Source organism: Chelonus insularis, unplaced genomic scaffold (genome assembly GCF_013357705.1).
Source record: "Chelonus insularis isolate UGA/USDA-ARS -01 unplaced genomic scaffold, ASM1335770v1 contig_93_pilon, whole genome shotgun sequence".
NCBI lineage: Eukaryota > Metazoa > Arthropoda > Insecta > Hymenoptera > Braconidae > Chelonus > Chelonus insularis.
Window position 1 is genome coordinate 767264 of NW_023276782.1, and position 22322 is coordinate 789585.

General features: G+C 30.2%; 6 protein-coding genes across 11 annotated transcripts in view; 4 read left to right on the top strand and 2 right to left on the bottom strand.

Moving 5' to 3' along the window:
- The first annotated feature begins 65 nt into the window (after positions 1-65).
- LSm1 (U6 snRNA-associated Sm-like protein LSm1) lies at positions 66-1121 on the top strand. Its single transcript, XM_035092264.1, has 3 exons — positions 66-305; positions 408-592; positions 710-1121. Exons 1-3 carry the CDS (start codon positions 260-262, stop codon positions 881-883), a joined length of 405 nt encoding a protein of 134 aa, XP_034948155.1. The 5' UTR covers positions 66-259; the 3' UTR covers positions 884-1121.
- Positions 1115-4866, bottom strand: RhoGAP54D (Rho GTPase activating protein at 54D). Its single transcript, XM_035092262.1, has 7 exons — positions 4447-4866; positions 4195-4367; positions 3849-4058; positions 3387-3763; positions 2957-3316; positions 2092-2850; positions 1115-1978 (listed from the first exon to the last, which is right to left on the bottom strand). The coding sequence occupies exons 1-7, from the start codon at positions 4569-4571 to the stop codon at positions 1217-1219; spliced, it is 2766 nt and encodes a 921-aa protein (XP_034948153.1). The 5' UTR covers positions 4572-4866; the 3' UTR covers positions 1115-1216.
- A 553-nt stretch (positions 4867-5419) lies between these two features.
- Positions 5420-10237, top strand: LOC118072400 (eukaryotic translation initiation factor 2-alpha kinase-like). Of its 4 annotated transcripts, XM_035092250.1 has the most exons (6): positions 5420-6283; positions 6357-6483; positions 6571-9006; positions 9084-9237; positions 9472-9610; positions 10113-10237. In XM_035092250.1, the coding sequence occupies exons 1-5, from the start codon at positions 6147-6149 to the stop codon at positions 9486-9488; spliced, it is 2871 nt and encodes a 956-aa protein (XP_034948141.1). In that variant the 5' UTR covers positions 5420-6146; the 3' UTR covers positions 9489-9610; positions 10113-10237. The 4 variants fall into 4 exon arrangements, with proteins under 4 accessions (XP_034948141.1, XP_034948139.1, XP_034948140.1 ...); XM_035092248.1 differs by lacking the exons at positions 9472-9610; positions 10113-10237 and having other exon boundaries at positions 5421-6060; positions 6133-6283; positions 9084-9446; XM_035092249.1 differs by lacking the exons at positions 9472-9610; positions 10113-10237 and having other exon boundaries at positions 5421-5830; positions 5922-6283; positions 9084-9446.
- Positions 9490-10405, bottom strand: LOC118072401 (histone H1A, sperm-like). Its single transcript, XM_035092251.1, has one exon. The coding sequence runs from the start codon at positions 10258-10260 to the stop codon at positions 9637-9639; it is 624 nt and encodes a 207-aa protein (XP_034948142.1). The 5' UTR covers positions 10261-10405; the 3' UTR covers positions 9490-9636.
- Positions 10406-10815: 410 nt separating this feature from the next.
- Positions 10816-19545, top strand: loco (locomotion defects). Of its 2 annotated transcripts, XM_035092324.1 has the most exons (11): positions 10816-12894; positions 15271-15384; positions 15472-15696; positions 15771-15994; positions 16183-16375; positions 16731-16937; positions 17391-17664; positions 17767-17906; positions 18008-18242; positions 18344-18435; positions 18661-19543. In XM_035092324.1, exons 1-11 carry the CDS (start codon positions 11038-11040, stop codon positions 19174-19176), a joined length of 4077 nt encoding a protein of 1358 aa, XP_034948215.1. In that variant the 5' UTR covers positions 10816-11037; the 3' UTR covers positions 19177-19543. The 2 variants fall into 2 exon arrangements, with proteins under 2 accessions (XP_034948215.1, XP_034948216.1); XM_035092325.1 differs by lacking the exon at positions 16731-16937 and having other exon boundaries at positions 18661-19545.
- A 555-nt stretch (positions 19546-20100) lies between these two features.
- LOC118072385 (M-phase inducer phosphatase-like) overlaps positions 20101-22322 on the top strand; it is a 38207-nt gene continuing 35985 nt past the window's right edge. The window contains exons 1-2 of one of the 2 annotated variants that reach the window (XM_035092214.1): positions 20101-20381; positions 21958-22285. In XM_035092214.1, coding sequence (XP_034948105.1) covers positions 22084-22285 — 202 coding nt within the window. In that variant the 5' untranslated portion in view covers positions 20101-20381; positions 21958-22083. Of the gene's footprint in view, positions 20382-21287; positions 21443-21957; positions 22286-22322 lie in introns of those variants that run through there. The other variant, XM_035092213.1, reaches the window with a different exon arrangement.

Genomic DNA, 22322 nt, shown 5'->3' on the forward strand with positions numbered 1-22322 from the left:
AGGCATTTAAAAAATCTATACTTTGCGCGTCTGATACGACGCAGACGTACAACAATTTCGGCGTAAAAATATTGCGCACTGTAGTTTAGAGTGTAATTACCTCTGACAGTTTAAGTTACCTAACCTATACTATTGAGTAAAATATTATTACTTATTTTTTAACATAATATTGTTATTCTATAAAAAACTTGTGAGTGTTAGAATTTAATGTAACATATACTCAAAATAAAAACATTGTTATATCAAAGCAAATATAAAAATGGACGTTATTCCAGGAACTGCATCACTTCTTGATGAACTTGATAGTATGTTTTTTTTTCTATTTTTAATTGTTGAAGAATAATAGTGATATTATTACTTTATGTTTTAACCTAAACAACCATGATTATACTATGATTTTAATTTAGAAAAATTGATGGTCTTATTGAGAGATGGTCGAACTCTCATTGGCTATCTCAGAAGTGTGGATCAGTTTGCAAATCTTGTTTTGCATAGGACAATTGAAAGAATTCATGTAGGCAAAGAATATGGAGACATTCCAAGAGGTGTTTTTATTATTCGTGGAGAAAATGTAGTCCTTTTAGGAGAAATTGTGAGTAAATTTATTTATGTAAATCTTACAAAATAATAATTGTTGTCTACTGAATGATAACAAGTCGAAAAATATCCAAATACGAACATGGTTTATATTTATTTTTTTTTTTTTTAGGACAGGGATAAAGAAAAAGATTTACCATTATCAGAAGTTTCTGTTGACGACATTTTAGACGCTCAAAGAAGAGAACAAGAATTAAAACAAGACCAAGAACGACTGATGAATAAAGCATTAAAAGAAAGAGGCTTGTCATATATTCCTGACTTAGGCCATGACGATATGTTCTAACCTGTTTGTATACTTTCTTTAATGTTTGCTTATTACTTTCTATAAATTTTCAATTAATTTTGTAAATTTACTGATACGTTTTAACGAATTTCTATGTTCATATCCAATTCAATATAGAAATTCATATAAAAATTTACTATACAGTTGATGAAGATTTTTTTATTTATAAATCTATATTCCTAATTATTGTTTAATTAATACTAGTGCTTAAATAAAATAAAGTTTACATTATACTCAATACAACGTAATTTATTTTCGATTGTCAATTGCATAATTTGATTCGTTTACTTAAAAATAAGTATGTTCATATAAGTCCTTCGTTAAACTCTAAAACTAAAATGAAGTTTCTTGGAAAGTGTCTTTTGTATTTTCTGAGTCTGAAGTTGATTCGCTTCCTTGACGTTTTATCACATTACCTTCTCTTGATTTATTATATTTCGAGCTATTTTTGGCTGATCTTTTGGAGTCATTGCGCTGCAAATTCGTTCCGCGTTTTCGCGGTGATGGATACACATCGTCTATTTTTTCTGCAGAGTTATCAGCACTATTTGTACTACCAGAAGCAATTCCTGAAGTATCGGAACTTGGATTATTTCCATCTAAGCAACGTAATAAACTATCTGTTATGCCTTCCTCTTCTTCTAAATCATTCATTTCAGATTCTGACTGTTCAAAATCATCACCAGTTCGCGACGTAAAGCTTAAGTCCACTGGACTCGCTGTCAAAACACTTCTCGAAAGGAGGTATTCTTTGAAGGTACTTGTGATAGACATACAACTAGGTTGTAATGTTGCACCATCGTCTTCAATTGAAGAAGCTAAATGACGATTGCTCAAAGGTTGATTTTGATCCTCCCGATTTTTCATTCTTGATTCTGAATTACTAGGTGATCGTTTGTCGCTTTTTTTCTGTGATTTTGGTGGTGATAGCGTAATCGTGTGGCTTTTTTCATCTTCATCAATATTGATATTGACCACTTTAAATCGATTGTGATTTTCACCATTATTACCATTCTTTAAAGAAGCAAGATTACATAGATTAGTACCCGAAACCATCATTACGGGTTTCCTTGATCTCGGAGTCATCATGGTTTCCTGTGAAAATAAAACATAATTATAAATTTCCCTAGTTATATTGATACTTTTTGAATTAATTATATTTAAACATTCAGATAAACTGAATTTTGTAAAGATTCATGCATCCATACCTGCATAGCTTTGGTCATTTTGGAAGTACTCTGAGTAATTGGACTCATGCTTTTATCACTGTTTGCTATTGGCGTAAGCCCATATTCATTACTAGCTAGATTGCGGCGCAGTAGATCAGATGGTGTTGATGTATGAGTCCCACCACGTACGTACCAAGGCTTATTTACTGTCGATGGAGACGAGCCTTTTAATGCTTTTATTCTTGATGGACCTGATCCGGTGTCATGCAATGATTTTGATGGTGTAAAAATTATTTTGAAATTAGGTGCGATTGTTCCACGAACATAAGAACCTGATTCTTGATCTACAGATTCGTCTTCCTCAATGGTACTTGGTGAATTTGGTGAAGAATACATTTCAGCCGATTCACTATTATATCTTCGGACTTGATTAGTTATGTCAGATAGACTCAATTTATTCGATTCAACTGTTTTATTTTTTTCAATTGACTTAGAACTAACTTTTTTAGGACTCTTAGACGATCCAATAGAACTATTTTTAGGAGTGGATGATTTCTTTTTTGGAGACTTACCACTGGTATCGGAGTCTCTATCTTTATATCTATCAATAAAGTTCATTAATATCTTCTTCTTTTCTTTTTGTCCACCAATTGGACTATTAATACTTCCAGTACTATTACTAATATGTTTTGAATTAATTAAATTTCCATTTTCAAATGATCCGAAACTATCCATGCTGAGTTCATCATCAGATTTACTAAATAACTTTTTCGACGACAGTGAAGCCTTTTTGAATTTCTATAAAGCCATGCAAAAAAGCAGATTAGTAAAGAAATTGCGTTAGTTCGATGCATATATAATTAATTTGATAAAAGAATAGCAGTTGTGATAAAAAATAAATTACCTCAGCTTGCAAATTTTCTTCACTACTAGATCTATTCATTGTACTGCAAATATTGATATCAACTAATTTCTTATTGCTAAGAATTTTTTTCTGGAAAATATGCTTTTTTATTGAATCTCCAAGACTCTTGGTCCGAACTTGTTTAATATGACGTGGAGTTCCTTGACCATTTTCTTTATTAAATTGTTTCACTAGCCTTCGTTTTTTTGCTGATTCTGGCATTGCTTGAATGTGAGCATAAAGCTGCGCTAATGCTGCCTGAGTGTCTTCAGTAGAATTAGCTTTGGCTGTTAATTTGTGATCTACAAAACTATAAACTGTATGGGCTGTACCAGTTGTATCAGAAATAGATTCATTTAGCTGAAAATAAATATCCATCATAAAGTAAAATAAAATAACGTTATTTTAATAAATTCAAGAAAATACTTACATCTTTTTTATTAGGACTTAAAAGCTTCCTTTCTTTGTCAACCCAATAAGCTCTGATATCGGTGGCTAATTTAGTAGGAATGTCAAACAACTCTTGATCTTTTCTGATCATAAATGACACTAAACCAGAAAGATTTTGTGAATTTATATGTAGTGCTTCAGGCGATAACTTTCGTGGACACATTAGATGTGGTGTAAAAAGTGTTGCTAATGTATCACAATTCATTTTATTGCTACTTTCAAGCGCTGCCGTTTTATTCAAGAGATTTAATAGATATTTAAGTAATATTCTATTAACTGGAGGAAGTAATAATAATAGCAATTGCATAGATCCTAAGAGTCTTGATTCATTGGCATTAGAATCTATACTGCAAAGTTCTGAAATTTTTATCATTTCATCAATTTCGTGCAACAATATATTAAGTGTAATAAAATACATGAGAATTAGTTGTTAGTATCTTACCGGCAATTTGGCAATGAGCAGGATAGTGTAATTCAGTCAATAAAGGCTCAGGTAAATCAGCTAAAAAACCTTTTAACACAGACGCACAGTCATGGACGCTATAAATTCCCTCATTTAAATTTAATGGAAGACCTTGATATAATGAATTTTTCAACTCTTGTTGTCTGGTTAATTTACCAGTTCTTCTGAATATACCTTCTTGATTCAAACCTAATTGAGAAAGCAAGATTAAAATAATTATCCTGAATTAAAACAATAATCACTTCCTTCATAGAATTTTCATTTTGATTGATTAATTTGCAAATAAATGACTATTACAAATATAAATAATGAAAATAGTGCTTACATTCATCTCTAGATAAATATTCAATTAATTGTTTAACTTGATTAATTCCTTCTGTTGTCAAAGAACCCATTTCCGATTCTTTATGTTGAAGATTCATAGTGGACTTCGGTTTTTTTGAAAAATTTATAAGGCCCCATTTTTTTAATTTAGCTTTATCAGCTATAAGCTCATTGCTGAAAAATATTTTAATATTTAAAAAATGCACTTTTTATGTAATAATGATAATTTTTGCAACTGTTACATGTGACTTACTCTTCTGTATTTATATCCAACTCGAACGACAAATGCATTCTGACCAAAGTAAAAAATTGTTCCGGATTAACTCGACGCATCCTAGACGCGAGTTTTCCATCAACTCCATTATTGAAGTCTTCCATTATTGATTAAAATAATATAATCTATTTTAACCTATTAATTCAAGTCTTCTCATTATCTCTTCTATTTAGTGTGCACACGCCTCAAAAACGGTTATAGTGTGTTTGAAAATGTACTGTACGTTTGAAACAATAATTTCGAACTTTTTATCACATATGAAATTTATTTTTGTTAAATAACCACTAAACTTATTTCTAAATAAATAATCGGTTTAATGATACAAAAATAAATTTTGTTTATAACTAAAACACTAACAATTGTTTATTTATTAACTATGCACGCACTCAACAGCTGACATTTTTCCTCTACTGTTTCAAGCAGCCAGAGACCTCTAGTATAATTTCAACAGCGCCACTGACGGTGAAATATGAAACTAAACCCCGCAAATTTCAAATTTCGGGTTTTTTCAAAAAATGTTGGTTTTATATCAAACCCCAGCGGGATACGCAATATTCAAGGTAATTTACTCTAAGAAATTTTTTTTTCTTCTAAAATAAATCAAATCTCTAACTAAACACATGTTCAGCTTGATTTCGGTTAAAAATACTGTACCGATTATTGAAAAAAAATAGCCACGATATAAAGAATGAAAATTAAAAAGTAAAAAAATTACAGAAGAATTTGACCATTATGTTTACTCGACTCAGCGCATGCTCGAAATAAAAAAAAGATAAAGACATTACATTTATTTTCTGTTTCTTTCTATTGGGAGATCACATTTTTGATGGGCTTGCCTACTCTATATGTGTAATATTTCCATGATTTACTCTAATAATTCATCGCTGAAAGAAAAAAATTATTGTTAAATTTATAGTTGAAGAAACGTCATATTAGACACCGATAAATTATGATTAAATTAAAAAACTTTTGATGGTAAAATATTTTTCAAATTGATATTGGTCGATGCTAGACAACTTCAGAGAGAGCGGCACATACGGCAAATACACGGTGAACCGTGAGCGCCAACGACTAGAGCTGGCTCCTTTAACCAATAGAAAACTTCAGTGAGCTGTATCTAACGAGTTTTGGAGTGCTTTGTTTAAAACTCGATGCTGTTAATAGAAATTCCGGTAAAAACGGATATAATTCTGTGAAAAGTAATTGGTTTTTAACAATCAATTATGCCATTATCATTGAGAATGTCGAAAAATAATTGAAATCATGTTAGTAATCCAGAGATAATGTATCAAAAAACTGTTAAACTGAAGGCCAACTCACTCTATGTGACGTCAACAATTGATGAAAATATAATGAAGAATATGTAAATAATTTTGATGACATCTTGATGTATTGGGTTTGAATTATAATTTATTTTAAAATATAAAGTTCATTTTATTTTGTTTGAAATACAGTAAATTCTGTTTCATAATACCAATTGGAGCAAGACATATCAAGCGGCCCACTTCAGTTACTTCACAAATAAATTAACACAAGTTGTTTGATATAATCAACTTTATTACTGATGATATCTTCATGACTACCAATTAAAAAGTATTTTTTGTGTAAATCAGTGATGTTAATATTAATCTACAAAACAATAAACAAAGCACATTATTTTTATAGTTAAATTTTCAAACATGCTCCGATGGCAATGTATGAAACAAAATATTTTCAAAATAATCTTGTGTATTGTTACACTTTCAACAGTTGTAAGTGAAAATACTGATAATTTGAGTGTTGGTGGTACATCTGCAAATGAAGAATCAATTAATAGGTAATAATCAAACTTAGTGTCATTAAATAGTTTTCAGAGTTTACAATAATTGATTTATTCCATTTTTTTACAGTCTTGTTTATGTAAGTACATTAGATGGACGACTATCTGCTTTGGATTTAAATAATAGTGGAGAGAAAAAATGGACAGTAGACTTTGACAATAGCCCATTACTTTCATCTAATATCCATAAAAAAGAAGTAAGAAATTTTAATTCAAGTGAATAATTATAGAATTTGTTTTAATTCAATGAAAATAAGTAAATAAATATAATAATGTTTATTTAGCTTAATAATGATGGACACTGGGTAAAATTAATTCCGTCCCTGAATGGTGGATTATACAAATTCGATGGGGAAAGTTTAGAGCAAATCCCCATAACAACGGAACAATTATTAAGATCGTCTTTTCGATACTCTGAAAATTTAGTTTTTTCTGGGGGAAAAGAGACTCGGTCTTATGGAATTTCAAGCTCTACAGGTGAAATTTTATATCAATGTGACATCGATGGTTGTACCAATAAAACTGAAGGGGACACATTTTTGGAGCAAAAAGATGTTTTAGTAGTTCAACGATTTCAACAAACTGTAAGAGCTCTAGAGGCCCGAACGGGTATAGAAAAATGGAATTATAGTGTTGGTCAACATGAGTTGATTTTAATGCCTCAAGAAAAGAACCCATGCAAAAATTTTGATGAATTAAATGACATTGAATTAAAAGTGATTATTCCTGAAGGTATAATCTGGGCAGTAAACAAAAAAGCACCTAACAAAATACTCTGGAAATATAAATTTGATTCACCGATTGTATCAGTATGGAGAGAAAACGGGATCGATTATAATAACGTTAATTACAATGTTAATACATTGAAAGAGTTGAATCTTTTTGATAACGCTCAATCAGCTTGGAACAGTGAACATTCAAAAAGTCCTGAAATCTACATTGGAATGTTTGATCGCCAAGTTTATATTCAAGAGAACTCAGATTCGAAAGAATCTTTAGAACTTCCTTCTCCATACAAAACTAAAATATTTCCTTGGCAACCCTATCCAGCTAATAGTAATGCAGTGTTATCAAAAGAATCTGAAACAAATCTACTGGAAAATAATCATGATAAAGTTGATTTTTTACAAAACAATCCAGAAATAACTGCTCTTTCAGTATTATATAATTCAGGATATATTGACGGAAATGGATATTACCTTTACAAAAAAGAGCAGTTAAATAGTTGTAACAATACTCAAGATGATACTTTAAATAATAATGAATCAAAAATTCATGTTCTCAAACATAATGAGAGTTTAGAAGACTCTTCTATGCAAATTATTATTGGATCTGTTTGGAGTTGGTGGAAAGAAATTTTATCTATATTAATTGCGACACTTATGGTAAATATTTTTTTAACACAGCATATGCTCACAAGTAGAAAAGAAATTAAGGACGGATTTCCGGAACCAATAATCGTAGAAAAATACAGTGATCAGAAGGAATCAGATGACAAACAAATTCTAAATATTGATAATTCTCAAGATTTTAAATCACAGTATTTGTCAGATTATGAACCAATTGATTGTCTTGGAAAAGGTGGCTTTGGAGTGGTGTTTGAGGCTAAAAAGAAAATAGATGATTGTCATTATGCTATAAAACGAATAGAATTGCCAAACAATAAGAATTCTCGCGAACGTGTAATGCGAGAAGTTAAAGCACTTGCTAAGTTAGATCATCAGAATATCGTTAGATATTTTCATGCTTGGTTTGAATGTCCTCCTGCTGGCTGGCAAAAAGAACATGATGACAGATATATTAACAGACAATTTTCCCCTGCGGAATTAACAACAAATAATTATACGACCACGAGAGCAAGTAACTCTGTTTGTATTGACGTTCCTTCAAGTGATCACTGTTCAATAGAAAGTGCTGTAGAAGTTCAGGAATTTAAGATTAACCAAAATAAACAAGACTCATCATCATTCATCGTTTTCGAAGCTTCTCATTCGACAAATTCAACTTCTACTGAAGAAACTGATGATAGTGATTCACCAGAGTCAGATAGCAGTTCTAATATTTCTGCCAGTAGTAAACAAAAATATATGTATGATGATGATTCGGAATCAATAGTTTTCGAACATAGTAAAAAATCTCATTCCACTAAATCTACCGATAAAAAATTAATTGATAAAACAGAACATAAAAAATGTCCAAAAATGTTTTTGTACATACAAATGCAATTGTGTCGGCGATTAAGTCTACGAGACTGGTTGAAACAGCAATCGGAAAATAGAAATAGTGAAGAAATTATCAATATTTTCAAACAAATAGTTGATGCCGTTGAATATGTACATTTGCAAGGATTAATTCACAGGGACTTAAAACCATCAAACATTTTATTTGCATACGACGATAAAGTAAAAATTGGAGATTTTGGATTAGTCACAGCTATTGCTGAAGATTCATTGAATAGCGATGAAAACAATGATGAACAAAACTATGATAAGAATAAAAAAATTAAAAAACACACCGCTAATGTGGGTACTCATTTATACATGTCACCAGAGCAGATAAATGGAGTGATTTATGATTATAAAGTCGACATTTATTCATTAGGAATTATTCTATTTGAACTTCTAGTACCTTTTGTAACTGAAATGGAAAGAGTGGATGCATTAAGAAATATCAAAAAGTCTGTTTTTCCAAAAGACTTTGAAACAAAATATTCAAAAGAGGTAAAATTTTATTTCTATATATTACTAGTGTATTCATGACTTGAAGTAATAAGTCTAATCATTGGATTTCTTTCTAGTACAATTTATTGACAATGATGCTAGATGAAAATCCAGAAAGAAGGCCCACGACAATAGGAATAAAAGCTAGGCCTCCGCTCTCGAATTGCCAAAGTGATGATGATAAATGGCATTTTGTAATGCCACAAATGAGTAGACATTCCTCAACTACTAGTAAGAACAGCAATAGTAATTCTTCTGAAATTGCGATTTCATTTTAATTTCAGTTCAATTATGTAATTTTTTTTAGTATTTAGTTTTACGAATTTTTAACTTAATCGTATATCTGATTTTTTATTATTAAATTATTATTCTGCCATTTATACACTATTCAATGATTGAATTGATATTTACTACATAAATATTAATAAAATATTTAAGAGATAACGAAATTAATATTTTTTTCAGCAATATTTATTTATTAAGACTATTTTCGTATAACATAATTACTTTAGTATAATTGACATGAATGAATGTGATAAATAAATGATGGTTTTAAAATAATTGGGAAGATCTTGAACATGGAAATAATTAAACTTAAAAAAAAGTAAATATATATAAATAATATTTTATTTATTTTGCTTTAGATAAAGTTTTAGATCGTAAATTTCTTTTAGACTTTGACGCTTTCAATGCTGTACTAGATATTTTATTTTTTTTAGCATCTTTTGGTGAATTTCTTTGGATATCGTGTGTTTTTCGTTCCTTTTTATTTGTTTGTTCTATTTTTTGTTTATTTGATAATTTGGAAACTTTGGTAATCGATTTTTTAATCGAAATATTGGATTTTGTAGTGGCAACAGATTTATTAATTCTAGTAGAACTCACTTTAGATTTTTTTTTTAAATCTATATCTGTGATTGAAGTTTTACTTGTTTTATTTTGAACTTTTTGATTTGCTGATGGTAGCTTGAATGATCCTGAAGCTCCTTTGCCTTTAGTTTGAATTAGTTTTCCTTTAGAGATAGCAAATTTAATGTATCTCCTGACTAAAGGTGCAATTTTTTCAGAATTTAAATTATAATTGGTTACAATATATTTTTTTATAGCTTGTAATGAAGAACCACGACGATCTTTTAGAGAAAAAATTGCTGTTTCAACCATTTTTGAAGTTGGTGGATGAGATGGTTTAACTTTAGACTTAGATTTTACATCCATCTTATTAAAAGAAGATGGAATTTTTGATATCTCTACCATAATTGAAGATTAAAAAAATCAAAATAGTTCAGATTAAAATTTATCAATGTTATATTAACTTTAATTCTTATGTTTAATAAAAAAAATATTCAATTTAAAAATTGTGTCTTCAAAAAGTTACTCAGAGCTATCAGTGACAGTAAATATTTTTGATTTTCTATCACCAAAATATTATCTACAATACCACATTCATTTATTTTTTAAATATTTAATCTGAAAATATCTTCAAAAAAAACAATATCGACAAAATTTTGGTATTCTTGAATCATGCTACTTCATGTTAAAACAATTCAAACCGATGGGAAAACACATTAGTTTGTAAAGCCTAGAAATTTTATTCCTAATAAATCATCGAGGTTAGCTTGCTAATTCTATTCTTCAAAAATCAATTAATCATTTTAAATAACATTCCTTTATAATTCTTTTCAAAAAACTGAAAAATCCTCCCACCATTCGTTTCTTCCGATGTTCACTAGGTTCGTTAGCAGTCAAATAATTTGAAAATATTTGAATATAGATGTCTCTGTATGTAATTTCTGAAAACGCATTCAACAACCTGTAGATTTTCCACCCCCGTATATTCACGCGTTTCTGCAATGGAAAATAACTGGACGTGTGATGTTAATTTAATGTTTTTTGTGATGCTAAAAGCATAAAATTTCTTTTATAGTTTTATTAATGTATTAATGTGATTTAGTTTTCAAGTTTATGTGATTTGTGCCTATAGTTTTAAAAGTTTTATAGAAAACGTGTTTGTGAAAGGATATATTTGACATCATGCATCATAACAGAAGGAAGAAAAAGCGTATTAATTACGGAGTAAGAGTAGTAGAGATAGTAAAGGGTTCAAAAGGATACGGATTTACAATATCAGGTCAACAACCTTGTATTTTAAGTTGTATTGTTCCTGGAAGTCCAGCTGAAACTGCTGGATTACGTGCTGGAGACTATCTTGTTGCTGTCAATGGTTACAATGTTGGTAAAGCACCGCATGATGATGTTGTCAGATTAATAGGAAATTCAAAGGGTATTTTAAGACTTCAAATTGCTGAGAACTATTATTCAGATTCTTCTGATGAAGAAGGACTTGCTACAGCTCGATCTAAGCCAAAATATTCTCATAAAACTACTCGTAGCAGTAATGTTAATGACTCTGTATCTCAACTCCAGTACACTGTTGATAAAGTAGTTCAGGATTTACAGACTGGCGCAATGTTTAAATCCAGCTATGACAATCAACGAATTTTACCTCAAAGTAAAATGCAATGTAGTCAAAATGGTATGTGCCATCGTTGGAATATCACTAATTCATTAGCATTACCACCACCACCTCCACCACCTCATTCTAATAAAAGAGATACCGAAAAAATTGTTCATAGAACAGTTGTTGGTTATCTTGGAACTATCGATATTCCTAATCAATTGCATCCATCGATTATGATGCAAGTTTTAAAAAAGTGTATTAAAAGGCTGAAAGCTGAAAAAAGGAATCCTACGACTGTGTTACTTACAATTCATGTTGCCAATATTAAATTAACTAATTCAGAGAATAATATTATTGCTGAATATCCATCGCATAGAATTATTTTTTGTAATTCATTTTCGGAACAAGATCAACAATATTTCGGAATTTTAACAAAATCTGCTAAAGATGCATATAATATTGTGTCTAATTCTTGTCATGTTTTTACAATTTATTATAAGTTAATTGATCATGCTGTACATTTAAGTACATCTAATATTTTTGGGTTTATTTGTACTAAAACTTCTGAACTAAATGTGTGCCAAGAATTTCCTGATAGCTGTAATAGTCTAATTGGTGCCATTCAAACACTTTACATTTCAAACTCAAATGAAAACGGAAATGATCCAAGTGGTTGTGGGTTTCTAGAAACTCGTAGAAATTTAGATACTGTTTCACCACAACCAAGTAATATTAGCACGTCTACAGCACATTCTAGCAATTCAGATTCTGGAATTGGATTCAAAGATGAATATGGAAGCCAATCTGATCGCAATATAAATATTGACTCGCCTCTAAAGCGATATTTTCATCCAAATCATCATTTAGGAGCTTCAGAACCATCATTACTTGGACAAAATATTTCAAATGAGTCTGCAAAAATGCGTATAGAAACTCGGATGAGTTTGGATCCTTGGACTGATGACTCTCGTGTTGAATTTTTAACTGAGAGTTTTGAAAAAACAAAAAATAATGAAAATACATTAACAGAGGGTGAAACGATCAGTTGTCATAACGAAGGGCAAAATGAAACCCAATGTAGTGGGGACTCCAACACCTGCCCTAAAACATCTGCTGTAACAAAACTCATCGAGCCAGTCGGTACTTGGTTCTTCTCTCAAACTCATACTAAACGCTCCGATATGTCTGAATTAATGGATAGTATTAAACAAAATGATTACGATAAAAGTGATATTGAAATGTGCAATAAACTTAGTCCAAAAGTTTTTAATGTTTCAAAATCATTAGTGCATAGTTTAGAGAACCTTAAGCAAGATGATGAACAATTCTCAGCTTTATTGAATTCATTTGCCGGTAAAAGTAATGAACAAAGACTTTGGACTAGTTTACAAGAAATACGAAATGTTGATCAATTTAAAACTGAGACAGGGGTAACTATTATTAACTTTTTTTATTAATTAATTGAATATTATAATTTTAAATTAAACAAAACATTTTAAAACACGCTTTATTATTATGTATATAATATTCAGCACATTTTTTTAATAACCAACACAGTTGAGTAGTATAAAATAATTTGATTTATATACCTGCAAAAAAAACATTAATATATTATTGTACAGGTTTAAGGGAAAAAATTAGAAATAATTTTTAACGTAAAAAATAATTGGTTTTTATTTTTCAGTTGTGTTGCTAAATTTTTATAATGATGATAAAAAATTCAGGTAAATGAAGCAGATATTGCACTCCTTTTGACTGCAATAAGGTCGCAGCGCCATAATTTCCTGTCGGGATTTTAGATCAGCCAAGAGAACGGCTGGTAGTACATAGTAGAAGAGCGAAGAGAATTCAGTGACGAATACGGCAACATAGCTTATGAATTCGTGTTATTAGAGAGATCGTATGAGCAATACAGTGGAGTAGACTATAAGAGCAGAGTGTCAGAGTGGGAGCATTCTGTGTCTATATACCATGATACAAAGAGCTAGAAAATTTATTCAAGAGCAAAAAAGAAAGATAATATTGTAGTAAAAAAGAGAGAAAGAGAAAATTCAGCTTCATGAACGCCATGACGTGTCATTGCTTGTAGTTAACGTGCACGCTGTCAACCGGGTACACGTTCAAAGAATTAATCTTGTCATTTTGGGCGGCGCCCATTTTTTATTTATTTGTCATCGTGGTTTTTTTTTAGTTTTTTAAATTTAAATATATTGCCGATTAATTAGTGATCGAAAACAAGTTTTTTGTGGCTTTTATAGCTAGTTTTTTTACTTATAGTGTAGTGTCTGTAGATGACATTAAAAATAAATGGGTTTATTTAACTATGGGCTGCTTTATCGATGCAAATATGGATTTATTTGTCAAGTCAGGGAACGTACGGACAAGCCAAGGAGATTAGGAGGGGGACGCCAAGGGGGCGGACAAAGGGAATAGGGATGGTAGGCCGGGGGGGAAGATAGTGGGGGGGAGCAGGGAAATCGATGGACAAGAGAAAAAAAGAGAGGCGAGAAGCGGAGGGGGACGGGGGGGACAGGCAGGAAGAAGCGGAGGGGAAGAAAAGGGAGGGGCATGGCGGGGGGAAGGGGAGGGAGAAAGGGGAGCGAAGCAAAGGGAAAGCATGGAAGAGAAGGGAAGAGCCGACGACCCCAGAGGGAGAGAAGGGGCAGGGCAAGGAGGCGGGCATGAAGGGAGAAAGGGACCGCACGGGCAAGAAAGAGGCGAAAGGGGGGCCCCAGGAGGGAGACCGGGGAGGGGAAAAAAGGGGGGGGGAGGAGCAAGCGGGGGAAAGAGGGGGAAAAAAGGGGGGAGAGAGAGGGGCGAGGAAACAAACAAACAAGGGAGGGGCGGCAGAGAAGGAAAGGCAGAAGGAGGCAAAGCGGTGGGGAACGCAGCGGTGGAAGGAGGGACGGAAAAAAAAGGGGACCTCCGGGAGAAGCGAACAGGAAGGGAAACAGGAAGGGGGGGGGGGAGAGCGGGGGGGATATTGTTACAGCTCGTTTCACGTGTTGAATGAACGAGTTCTCAAGACATGCTCAAGATATAAGTGTTCGCTCAGCACTGACATACTTAATATTTTTTCTGCAACGTATTACACCAATTTTTTTCCTGTCTAATTTATATCGACATTACTCCGATTTATTCGTGTAAACATAATTTCATGATAATTTACATTTAGAGACTTTTTGTTCAAATAATAGAATTTATAATTGGTCTTGGATGATTCAGATCTAAGAATTTAATTACTAAGTTGACCAGATATTATTAATTAATGAGCTCAATATAAAGGACAATTTTATTCGATGATTATTATTAGTAATTCACTATTAAATAGTTATTTTGGATATGTAAGCAATATTCATTTAATCAAAATAATTTCTATGTGTGCAATGAAATTTATTTTTATCTAAAATCAGTTAATTATTGCTTACAACATTGTTTATAATTTACTTAAAGTTAATGATAAAAATAATATTATACACATAATTTATTTTTAGAACATAATAAATAAATTTTTATTGCTTTCATAAAGCAACACCTGAGCTAACTTTCAGGTAGAATGAATTGTAATTACAATAGAACAACGACTTGTACATTTTACTACACAACTGTGTTGGTTATCAAGTATACATTAAATTAATTTAATTCTCGATAACTATTATTATACATTATAGTGCATGTAATTACATTCCTAGAACAATGTTAATACTTAATTACAAAAAATAATTATTTTCTATGCAATTTACGTCTAATTAAATCAGTGAAATATTTTTATTATTAATTGGAATAATTATTTTTATTATTTACAGTTGTATGACAGCACAGATTCATGCGATAAACTAGATAGCAACTCTGGAATTCATACGTGGGCTTCAGGCTTTGAAAAACTTTTAAAAGATCCTAAAGGTCTAGAGACATTTGCTGTAAGTAACATGATGATTGATATAACTTCCTGGAGTGATGGATGTAGTCTATAATCATCAGAAAATATAATTGTTTGAATTTTTCAGGAATTCTTGAAGAAAGAGTTTAGCCATGAGAATATTTATTTCTGGGCAGCTTGTGAACGATATAAAAATACTGAAGATGTGTCTGACAGACGTGCATTAGCATGGAAAATTTATCAACGTCATTTATCAGCGACTGCTGTGGAGCCAGTTAATGTTGACAGTCATGCTACAGGACAAATTACACAGGAACTTCTTAATCATGCTCCTGTTGATCTATTTTTACAGGTATTTATCTCATTTATTCCTTTCAAAATATTTTTATTCCTATATACTTATTTATTATATCTTTTTTTTTACAGGCACAAAAACAGATTTTTAATCTCATGAAATTCGATAGTTATCCACGATTTTTACGATCAGATCTCTATCGTCATTGTTTAGAAACAGGAAGTAGCAATGTTGTGAGTACAGAAGACTGTGATTTAGCACTAACCAATTCTCCGAGTGTGAAATTAAAAAAAAGCCATTCCGATGCTGAAGACCGGTGTAGAAAATCGATTTTACCATGGAACAGGAAAAACAGGTAAAATAAATTGACTGAAAACATGAATACTCAAGTAAAAATGATGTACTTAATTGTGGAAGAGTTTTCAAGTTTAAATTCATACTAAGAGTAATATATACAGAATTTACTCGATCATAGTTGAAACTAATTTTCTTTAATCAATAAATTAATTAAATCTAATCATTGTAAATGTCAATTTGTTATAGATCAAAATCTAAAGATCGTGGAGAATCTGAATATAATAAAACACCGAGTCGTAATGAAATAATTTACAAAAGCTTTACAACAATGAAACGTGATAATGAAGGAAATTCCAATGATGACAATATTTCTATTTCAAGCAGTAGATCATCATTAGCATCTTGGGATCTAGCATTAAGGCAATCATTCAGTAAACATGTAAGTTTATTATTCATAAATAATTCAGTTTTAAAAAAATTGGCATTTTGCAGTTGAAACGATCTTTAATTGGTTTTTTGTGATTTTTTATGATCTATTCTGATTTAATTAAATAGCTTTTGTTATTTTTTTTTTATAACCATAATAAAGTATATTGACGGTAGCTAGCATAAATTTCAAATAACATTAATTAAACTTCTTAATTTTAAAAAAACCAATAGTAAAATTGATATTTTACTAAATTGGTATTAATCCTTAACTATCTATAAACAAGAATAGATTGATAAGTATAACCAATCATCAAAGAGAATGTGCGTGTGCGTGTGTTTTGAGAAAGTTTATTAATAAATTATAGTCTGTGGCATCTTATGAGGGGCAATCTGAAAAAAAAGAAGCTCGTTCCAAATGTACTGGACTGTGTCGTGTGATATTACCTGATGGATCCACGACTGTTGTTCCTACGAATCAATCGGAGTGCATTAAAGACATCGTAACTCGTCTGCTTGATAAGCGAGCATTAAAATACTCTAATTATGATGTTCTCATACTAGCCACGGATGAGGTTTGTTCTTGAAATTTGTTAATGCACTTACATTTATTCAAAAGATATAATAAGTGTTAGCTAAACAAAAATTGAACATTGCTATGTTCATTCTGAAATTGAGATACAGTGTATCTAAGTTTTAGTATTACTACATATAAAAATTACCACGTTTTTAATATTATGAATCGAATATTCTTTTTTTTTTATTATAAAAATTATAAATGCGTTTTAAAGTTCAACTAACAAAATCAATCAAAAGCTTGTATCCTAATTGTTTTGGTATTCTAAAGCTACTAAATAATATATTTATATTTTGTAATACTAAAATTGCATGAGTATATTTTTCATGTCAGTGGGAATTGTTTTATTTGGATATGCTTTAATTATTTTGTTTTTTGAATTTTGTCTATTATGCTTGTTACCTCAAAAAGTTTCAATCTAATTATTAATTAACTGTAATAATGATTTCAGCTGGTCAATCTGAAATATTCTTCATCAGTGTTAGCTGGACAAGAGGTAGAAGTGGTTCCAGCCAAAGTTTTAAAAGTTGATTTGCCATCTCGAAGGATATTGACTGTGGTAGCACATAAAGGTCGTAAACTAAAAGATGTTTTACGACCTTTATTGAATAAATATGGATTTAAGTTGGAACTGATTACCATTTGGGGTGATGGACATCCAGTATCATTGGACATTCCTGCCATCAATGCACCCTCTCGTCTTGTTTTAACCTCTAATCATGAAGGTATATTTTTACTAGCTGTTTTAACATTTTGTCTTTTTATTGTTGTTTTAAATATTGTTTTTTTTCGATTGTAAATATTGATGACAATATACTTCCTTATAGATTTTCAAAAAGATGTCTTCAAATGTCCTGATAGTGTTCCTCAAGGGCAATCAACACTCGATGAAATAACAAATAAAGTATTTGAAGAACTTCTAGTTGGAAAAAGTAATAATAAATATCAAAGTGAAGGTTCATGTAAGGTAAATATATATTTTTTTCTGCTTTCCTATAATGCCTCATAATTTAAAAATACTTTTACATTAATATGGATGTTATTTTTAACTATTTTGAACAATTACAGTCTGACGATCAACGCTCCGAAGGATCATCAATTTTATCAAATAAGTTTTTCCTACGTGATTCAACAGTCCTAGGAAAGAAGAGATCTAAAAATAAGGGCAGTAATATGAGTGATAAAAGTACCTCTGATTGTACTGGAGAAGAAAGTTCACATTCAAGTCGACCACATGCACCTTTAATTGCGAAATGGAGGAATGGAGTCAAACTTCAGTTGCCTGGTAAACTCGATAGTGATGGTGAGATTCAGTTTTATACCATGTTACACTTAATTTTTCTGAGTTGATATTTATTTTTATTTATTCCAATATCAATATTTAAATCTTCTTATCATTTTTAGAATTATTGGAAGGAATAAAAAGAGCTCAAAGATCCAGACTTGAAGACCAAAGAGGAACGGAAATTAATTTCGAGCTTCCAGATTTTTTGAAGGTAAATTGAATTTAATTTCCTATTTAAAAATATTTTGTTGCCATCAATTAGTAATGCAATTTATCTTTTTCATTTATTACACTCAAGTTATCTTTACTATTAAATAAATTTTATCACGATAAAAATCTATAATTACAATCATCTAGTATTATAGTAGAAAATATTGAGGCATTTTGATAGTTAGTAGCAGATAATTAATTATTATTGTTTTCTTTCATATAACAGAATAAAGAAAACAATAAACATACGGAGGAAAAAAAAATAAGAAGGGCACGTTTAACGGTATCAGCAAATTGCGATAGCACATCTAAGTTTTACGATGCATCAATGTCATTAAATGACGATAAGAAAAAACAAAACTATACAACTCATACTGCCAAATTTGAAGAGAGTAAATGCAATAATAACATTGAAGAGTTAGACAAAAATATCAACGCAGCAGATGTTAATAAAAATTCGGAGTGTTCGGGTAGTCTTGATGTCACCCTTGAAGATGGAGATAAAACAATTATCGAAAATGGTAACATATCGCCCTCAAAGAGTTTGGAATCATCGCCATCTCATTCATCGTCTTCAACCAGTCTTTCGCCTACAAAATTATTAAAGCCTCCACCTCTTCCGCCTAAACCTAAAGGGTTGCTATCAAATGCTTTGAAACCCAGCCAAGTTCTTTCCACAAAACCAATTTTGAGATCCACACAATTAACTACTGAATCTCGTACAAATAATAATATTTTCTAGTTATATAATTCCTCATATTTTTTTATACTTTTACTAATTGATTTGAAATATGCTCTTCCAATGTCTTCCTCTGAGAATAAACAGACGCCCAAATAAGGCTGGTCTATATCATAATTAATAAAATGGTAACTAAATCAAATACGGAGCTTAACATGAGAGAAAAATTTATATAAAAATAGTTAGAAAATTAATTTTCTAAACGTAAACGGATAGTTGTCTGAAATCGAGAAATATTTATATATATTTATAAAATACAAAATAATTTTGTCTTGCCTATTTAAAGCTGTCAATTAATATAAAATTATTTTTATATAATTAGTAAAAGACTATTTTACTAGAAACTTCTTTTTAACAAATTTTCTACATAACATAATAATTTAAATTATTCCTATGTAAAGTCATTTTAGATAAATAAACAAATTGATATATACATAAATATATGTAGCGATATATATTTTAGACAACTGACTTTTGACTGAATGTGATGAAATGAAAAAAAAGAAAGAAGATAGTATTACATATTTTGTTCATTAAATACTAACTTTTATAATCAATTAAATTGTAAAATGTCCAATCATAGAAGAGAAAGAATAGAAAATTAATGGAAATGAATAAGTTATTTTATAATATTAATTATTGTCATCGTGATGATTTGTTCAAGTATTTTAAGATAAGTAATAATAAAAAAATTGATTATATGAAAAACAATAGAATTATACAAAACAACATGTCATAAGTTTAAATAATATAACAGGAAAATGGATATTATTAAAAAAATTTTTTTAAATATTGTATAAATGCTTATATTATTTATTAACAATTAAATAAAAAACAAATCTTATTTCTTTAAATAGATTTGTAATCTTTTGAACCAATGAAAATTTGCAAATTGTAGGCGATACTAGCGCTTTTAACGGTCAGTAATAAAGACGTTATTCAAGTGATGTGTTTGTCATTTGAAAGAGTTAGTCTTTCAACCGATTCTTGTGTTTTTCATTAATTTGTTAAGTCGCGAATAAATTAATTTTACTAAAATTAACAAACAATCAATTTTTATAAGTTTAACTTTCCAATCCGTTATAAATACGGATGGATTATTTGTGTTAATTTTTTTTATCTGTATCTTACAATCCGTTGAGTCGTTTTTTGTTTTCATCTTTGTTGTTTATCTATTGATATTACTACTTCATACACTTTATTCCGAGGTAAGTGTCTCAATATAACCCTAGGTAATTCAATAAATAATTTAGTTCGATAAATATTCATTTTGAAGTTTAACATTATTTTTATTTCATTTTTCTATAATAATGCATTTTTTTAATGCAAATTTTACTCCAAGATTTCTCGTTGAAATTATTTCGAAAAGCTTCTTTTTAGTATCAGTAGTAAACATAATTCTTTTTTTCATCTCTTTATGCCAATAAATAATTTAATGAATGGGTGGTCCAGGCATTTTAGTATCAAATTTCTACTGTCTTAATCCTGATTAAAATGTCCGCATAACAACTGTCGCCGAATAATCCATAGGAAGGAAGTATTCATTTAATGCTGCGGGTAATGTGAGATATTAAGTAAAATTCAAGGCTAAAATTGGTGATCTTGGTGACGAGACAAAAGAGATGACACCAGGGACCAACAGATTCACATGAGGATGTGGTGTGCGCGCGAAAGACACAACAGTCTAGACTAAATAGAGGAGTGGAATGTGTTGGTTTGGTACATACACAAGGCACAATCAAGAGACTGAGAAGGCGGGTTAAATATCTAACGACGGTTGGAAACATTAACCACCAGTGTACTTAATGTCATACGTGTTATATGACTACATTGACGAGTTCATCTCGATATTAAAATTTTTTTAACTAAATTATTCATTTATATAATTAATGAAAAAATATCCACCAGGAAAACGTTAGTGAATCCAAGTACCTCAAGTACTGTTTATTTTTGAATGATTTAATATCGAGTTCTTACAGTAGTATGTGCTTATTTTAAAAAATTCCTAGAAGCTCGGCCCTAAAAGAATTTAATTGTCGATTCTTTAGTATATCAAATTTTTTTATTAAATACTGCATAACAATTCTTTTGTTTATAAAACAGTTCTCAAATATTCTTCTTATTTTTTAGTGGTAATAGTTTTAGAGTTGAAGATTAGATATTTTGATTTGGTTTGATGTTTGATTAAGTAATCAATAAAGTGCAAGCGATATTCTCAGAGATTAACTATGACTTTGTCAACGGATGTTTCATTCATTCTGACCTCGTGGTTTGTATTTCATTTTATAATCTGTATATAATATTGCTCTCTTTTTTTTTATCTATTCTTTTCCTTCGAGTACATACAACAAATGTATTTAGTCACTCTATTAACCTCAGATACTTTCAAAACATTTGTGTTGGTAACCAACTGTCAAATGCTACCTCCACATAAAAGCTACATATAGCTTATGTTCATACATATCCATAGAAAAATCGTTGTATGGACGGTTGATAAGAGATAGGAAGTTGAATTTATCGCTGTCTTGCCTAGTGAGTTACCGTTGGCGATTTTGCATTTTATTTTCATCTCATGAATGTCTAAAGGTTAAATATTACAATTTTATTCCTCAGTTCAATTTGCTGTTTTATTATTACCATATTACATTTTATTTCTAGTCGTAAATTTTGTTTGAATGATTTTTCTGCTTCTATTAACAATTTAAATACCGTATATTTAAGTTTTAAATAAGTTAATAATTAAAATTATTTAATTAATTGCTAAAATTATATTTTCTTTTTCAGATTTGAACCGTACATAAGGTGGCAGACGTTCTAATTCAAAGGTTTAGAAACTGAAGAATAGAGAAAAAAATATTTCCTCTGACTCTGAAGAAGTTGTGAAACGTTTTGATTAAAAAAAAAACGAAAATGCAAAATATAGACAATTTTAAGGGGCTACAGAAGATTATTGAAATAGAGAATGAAGCTTTTCGTGATAGCTTATCACCAACTCCAATATTCTCACCGGTTTCTCAACTCACTCGTGATCTTGATAAATCAAATCTATCGTCTGGTGACACTCCGAAGCAAAGTAAACAACGATGCGTTGAAGATATTATCTTGAAGTCAGGTAAGTCTAATATTTTGGTTATTCCTATTTTACACTC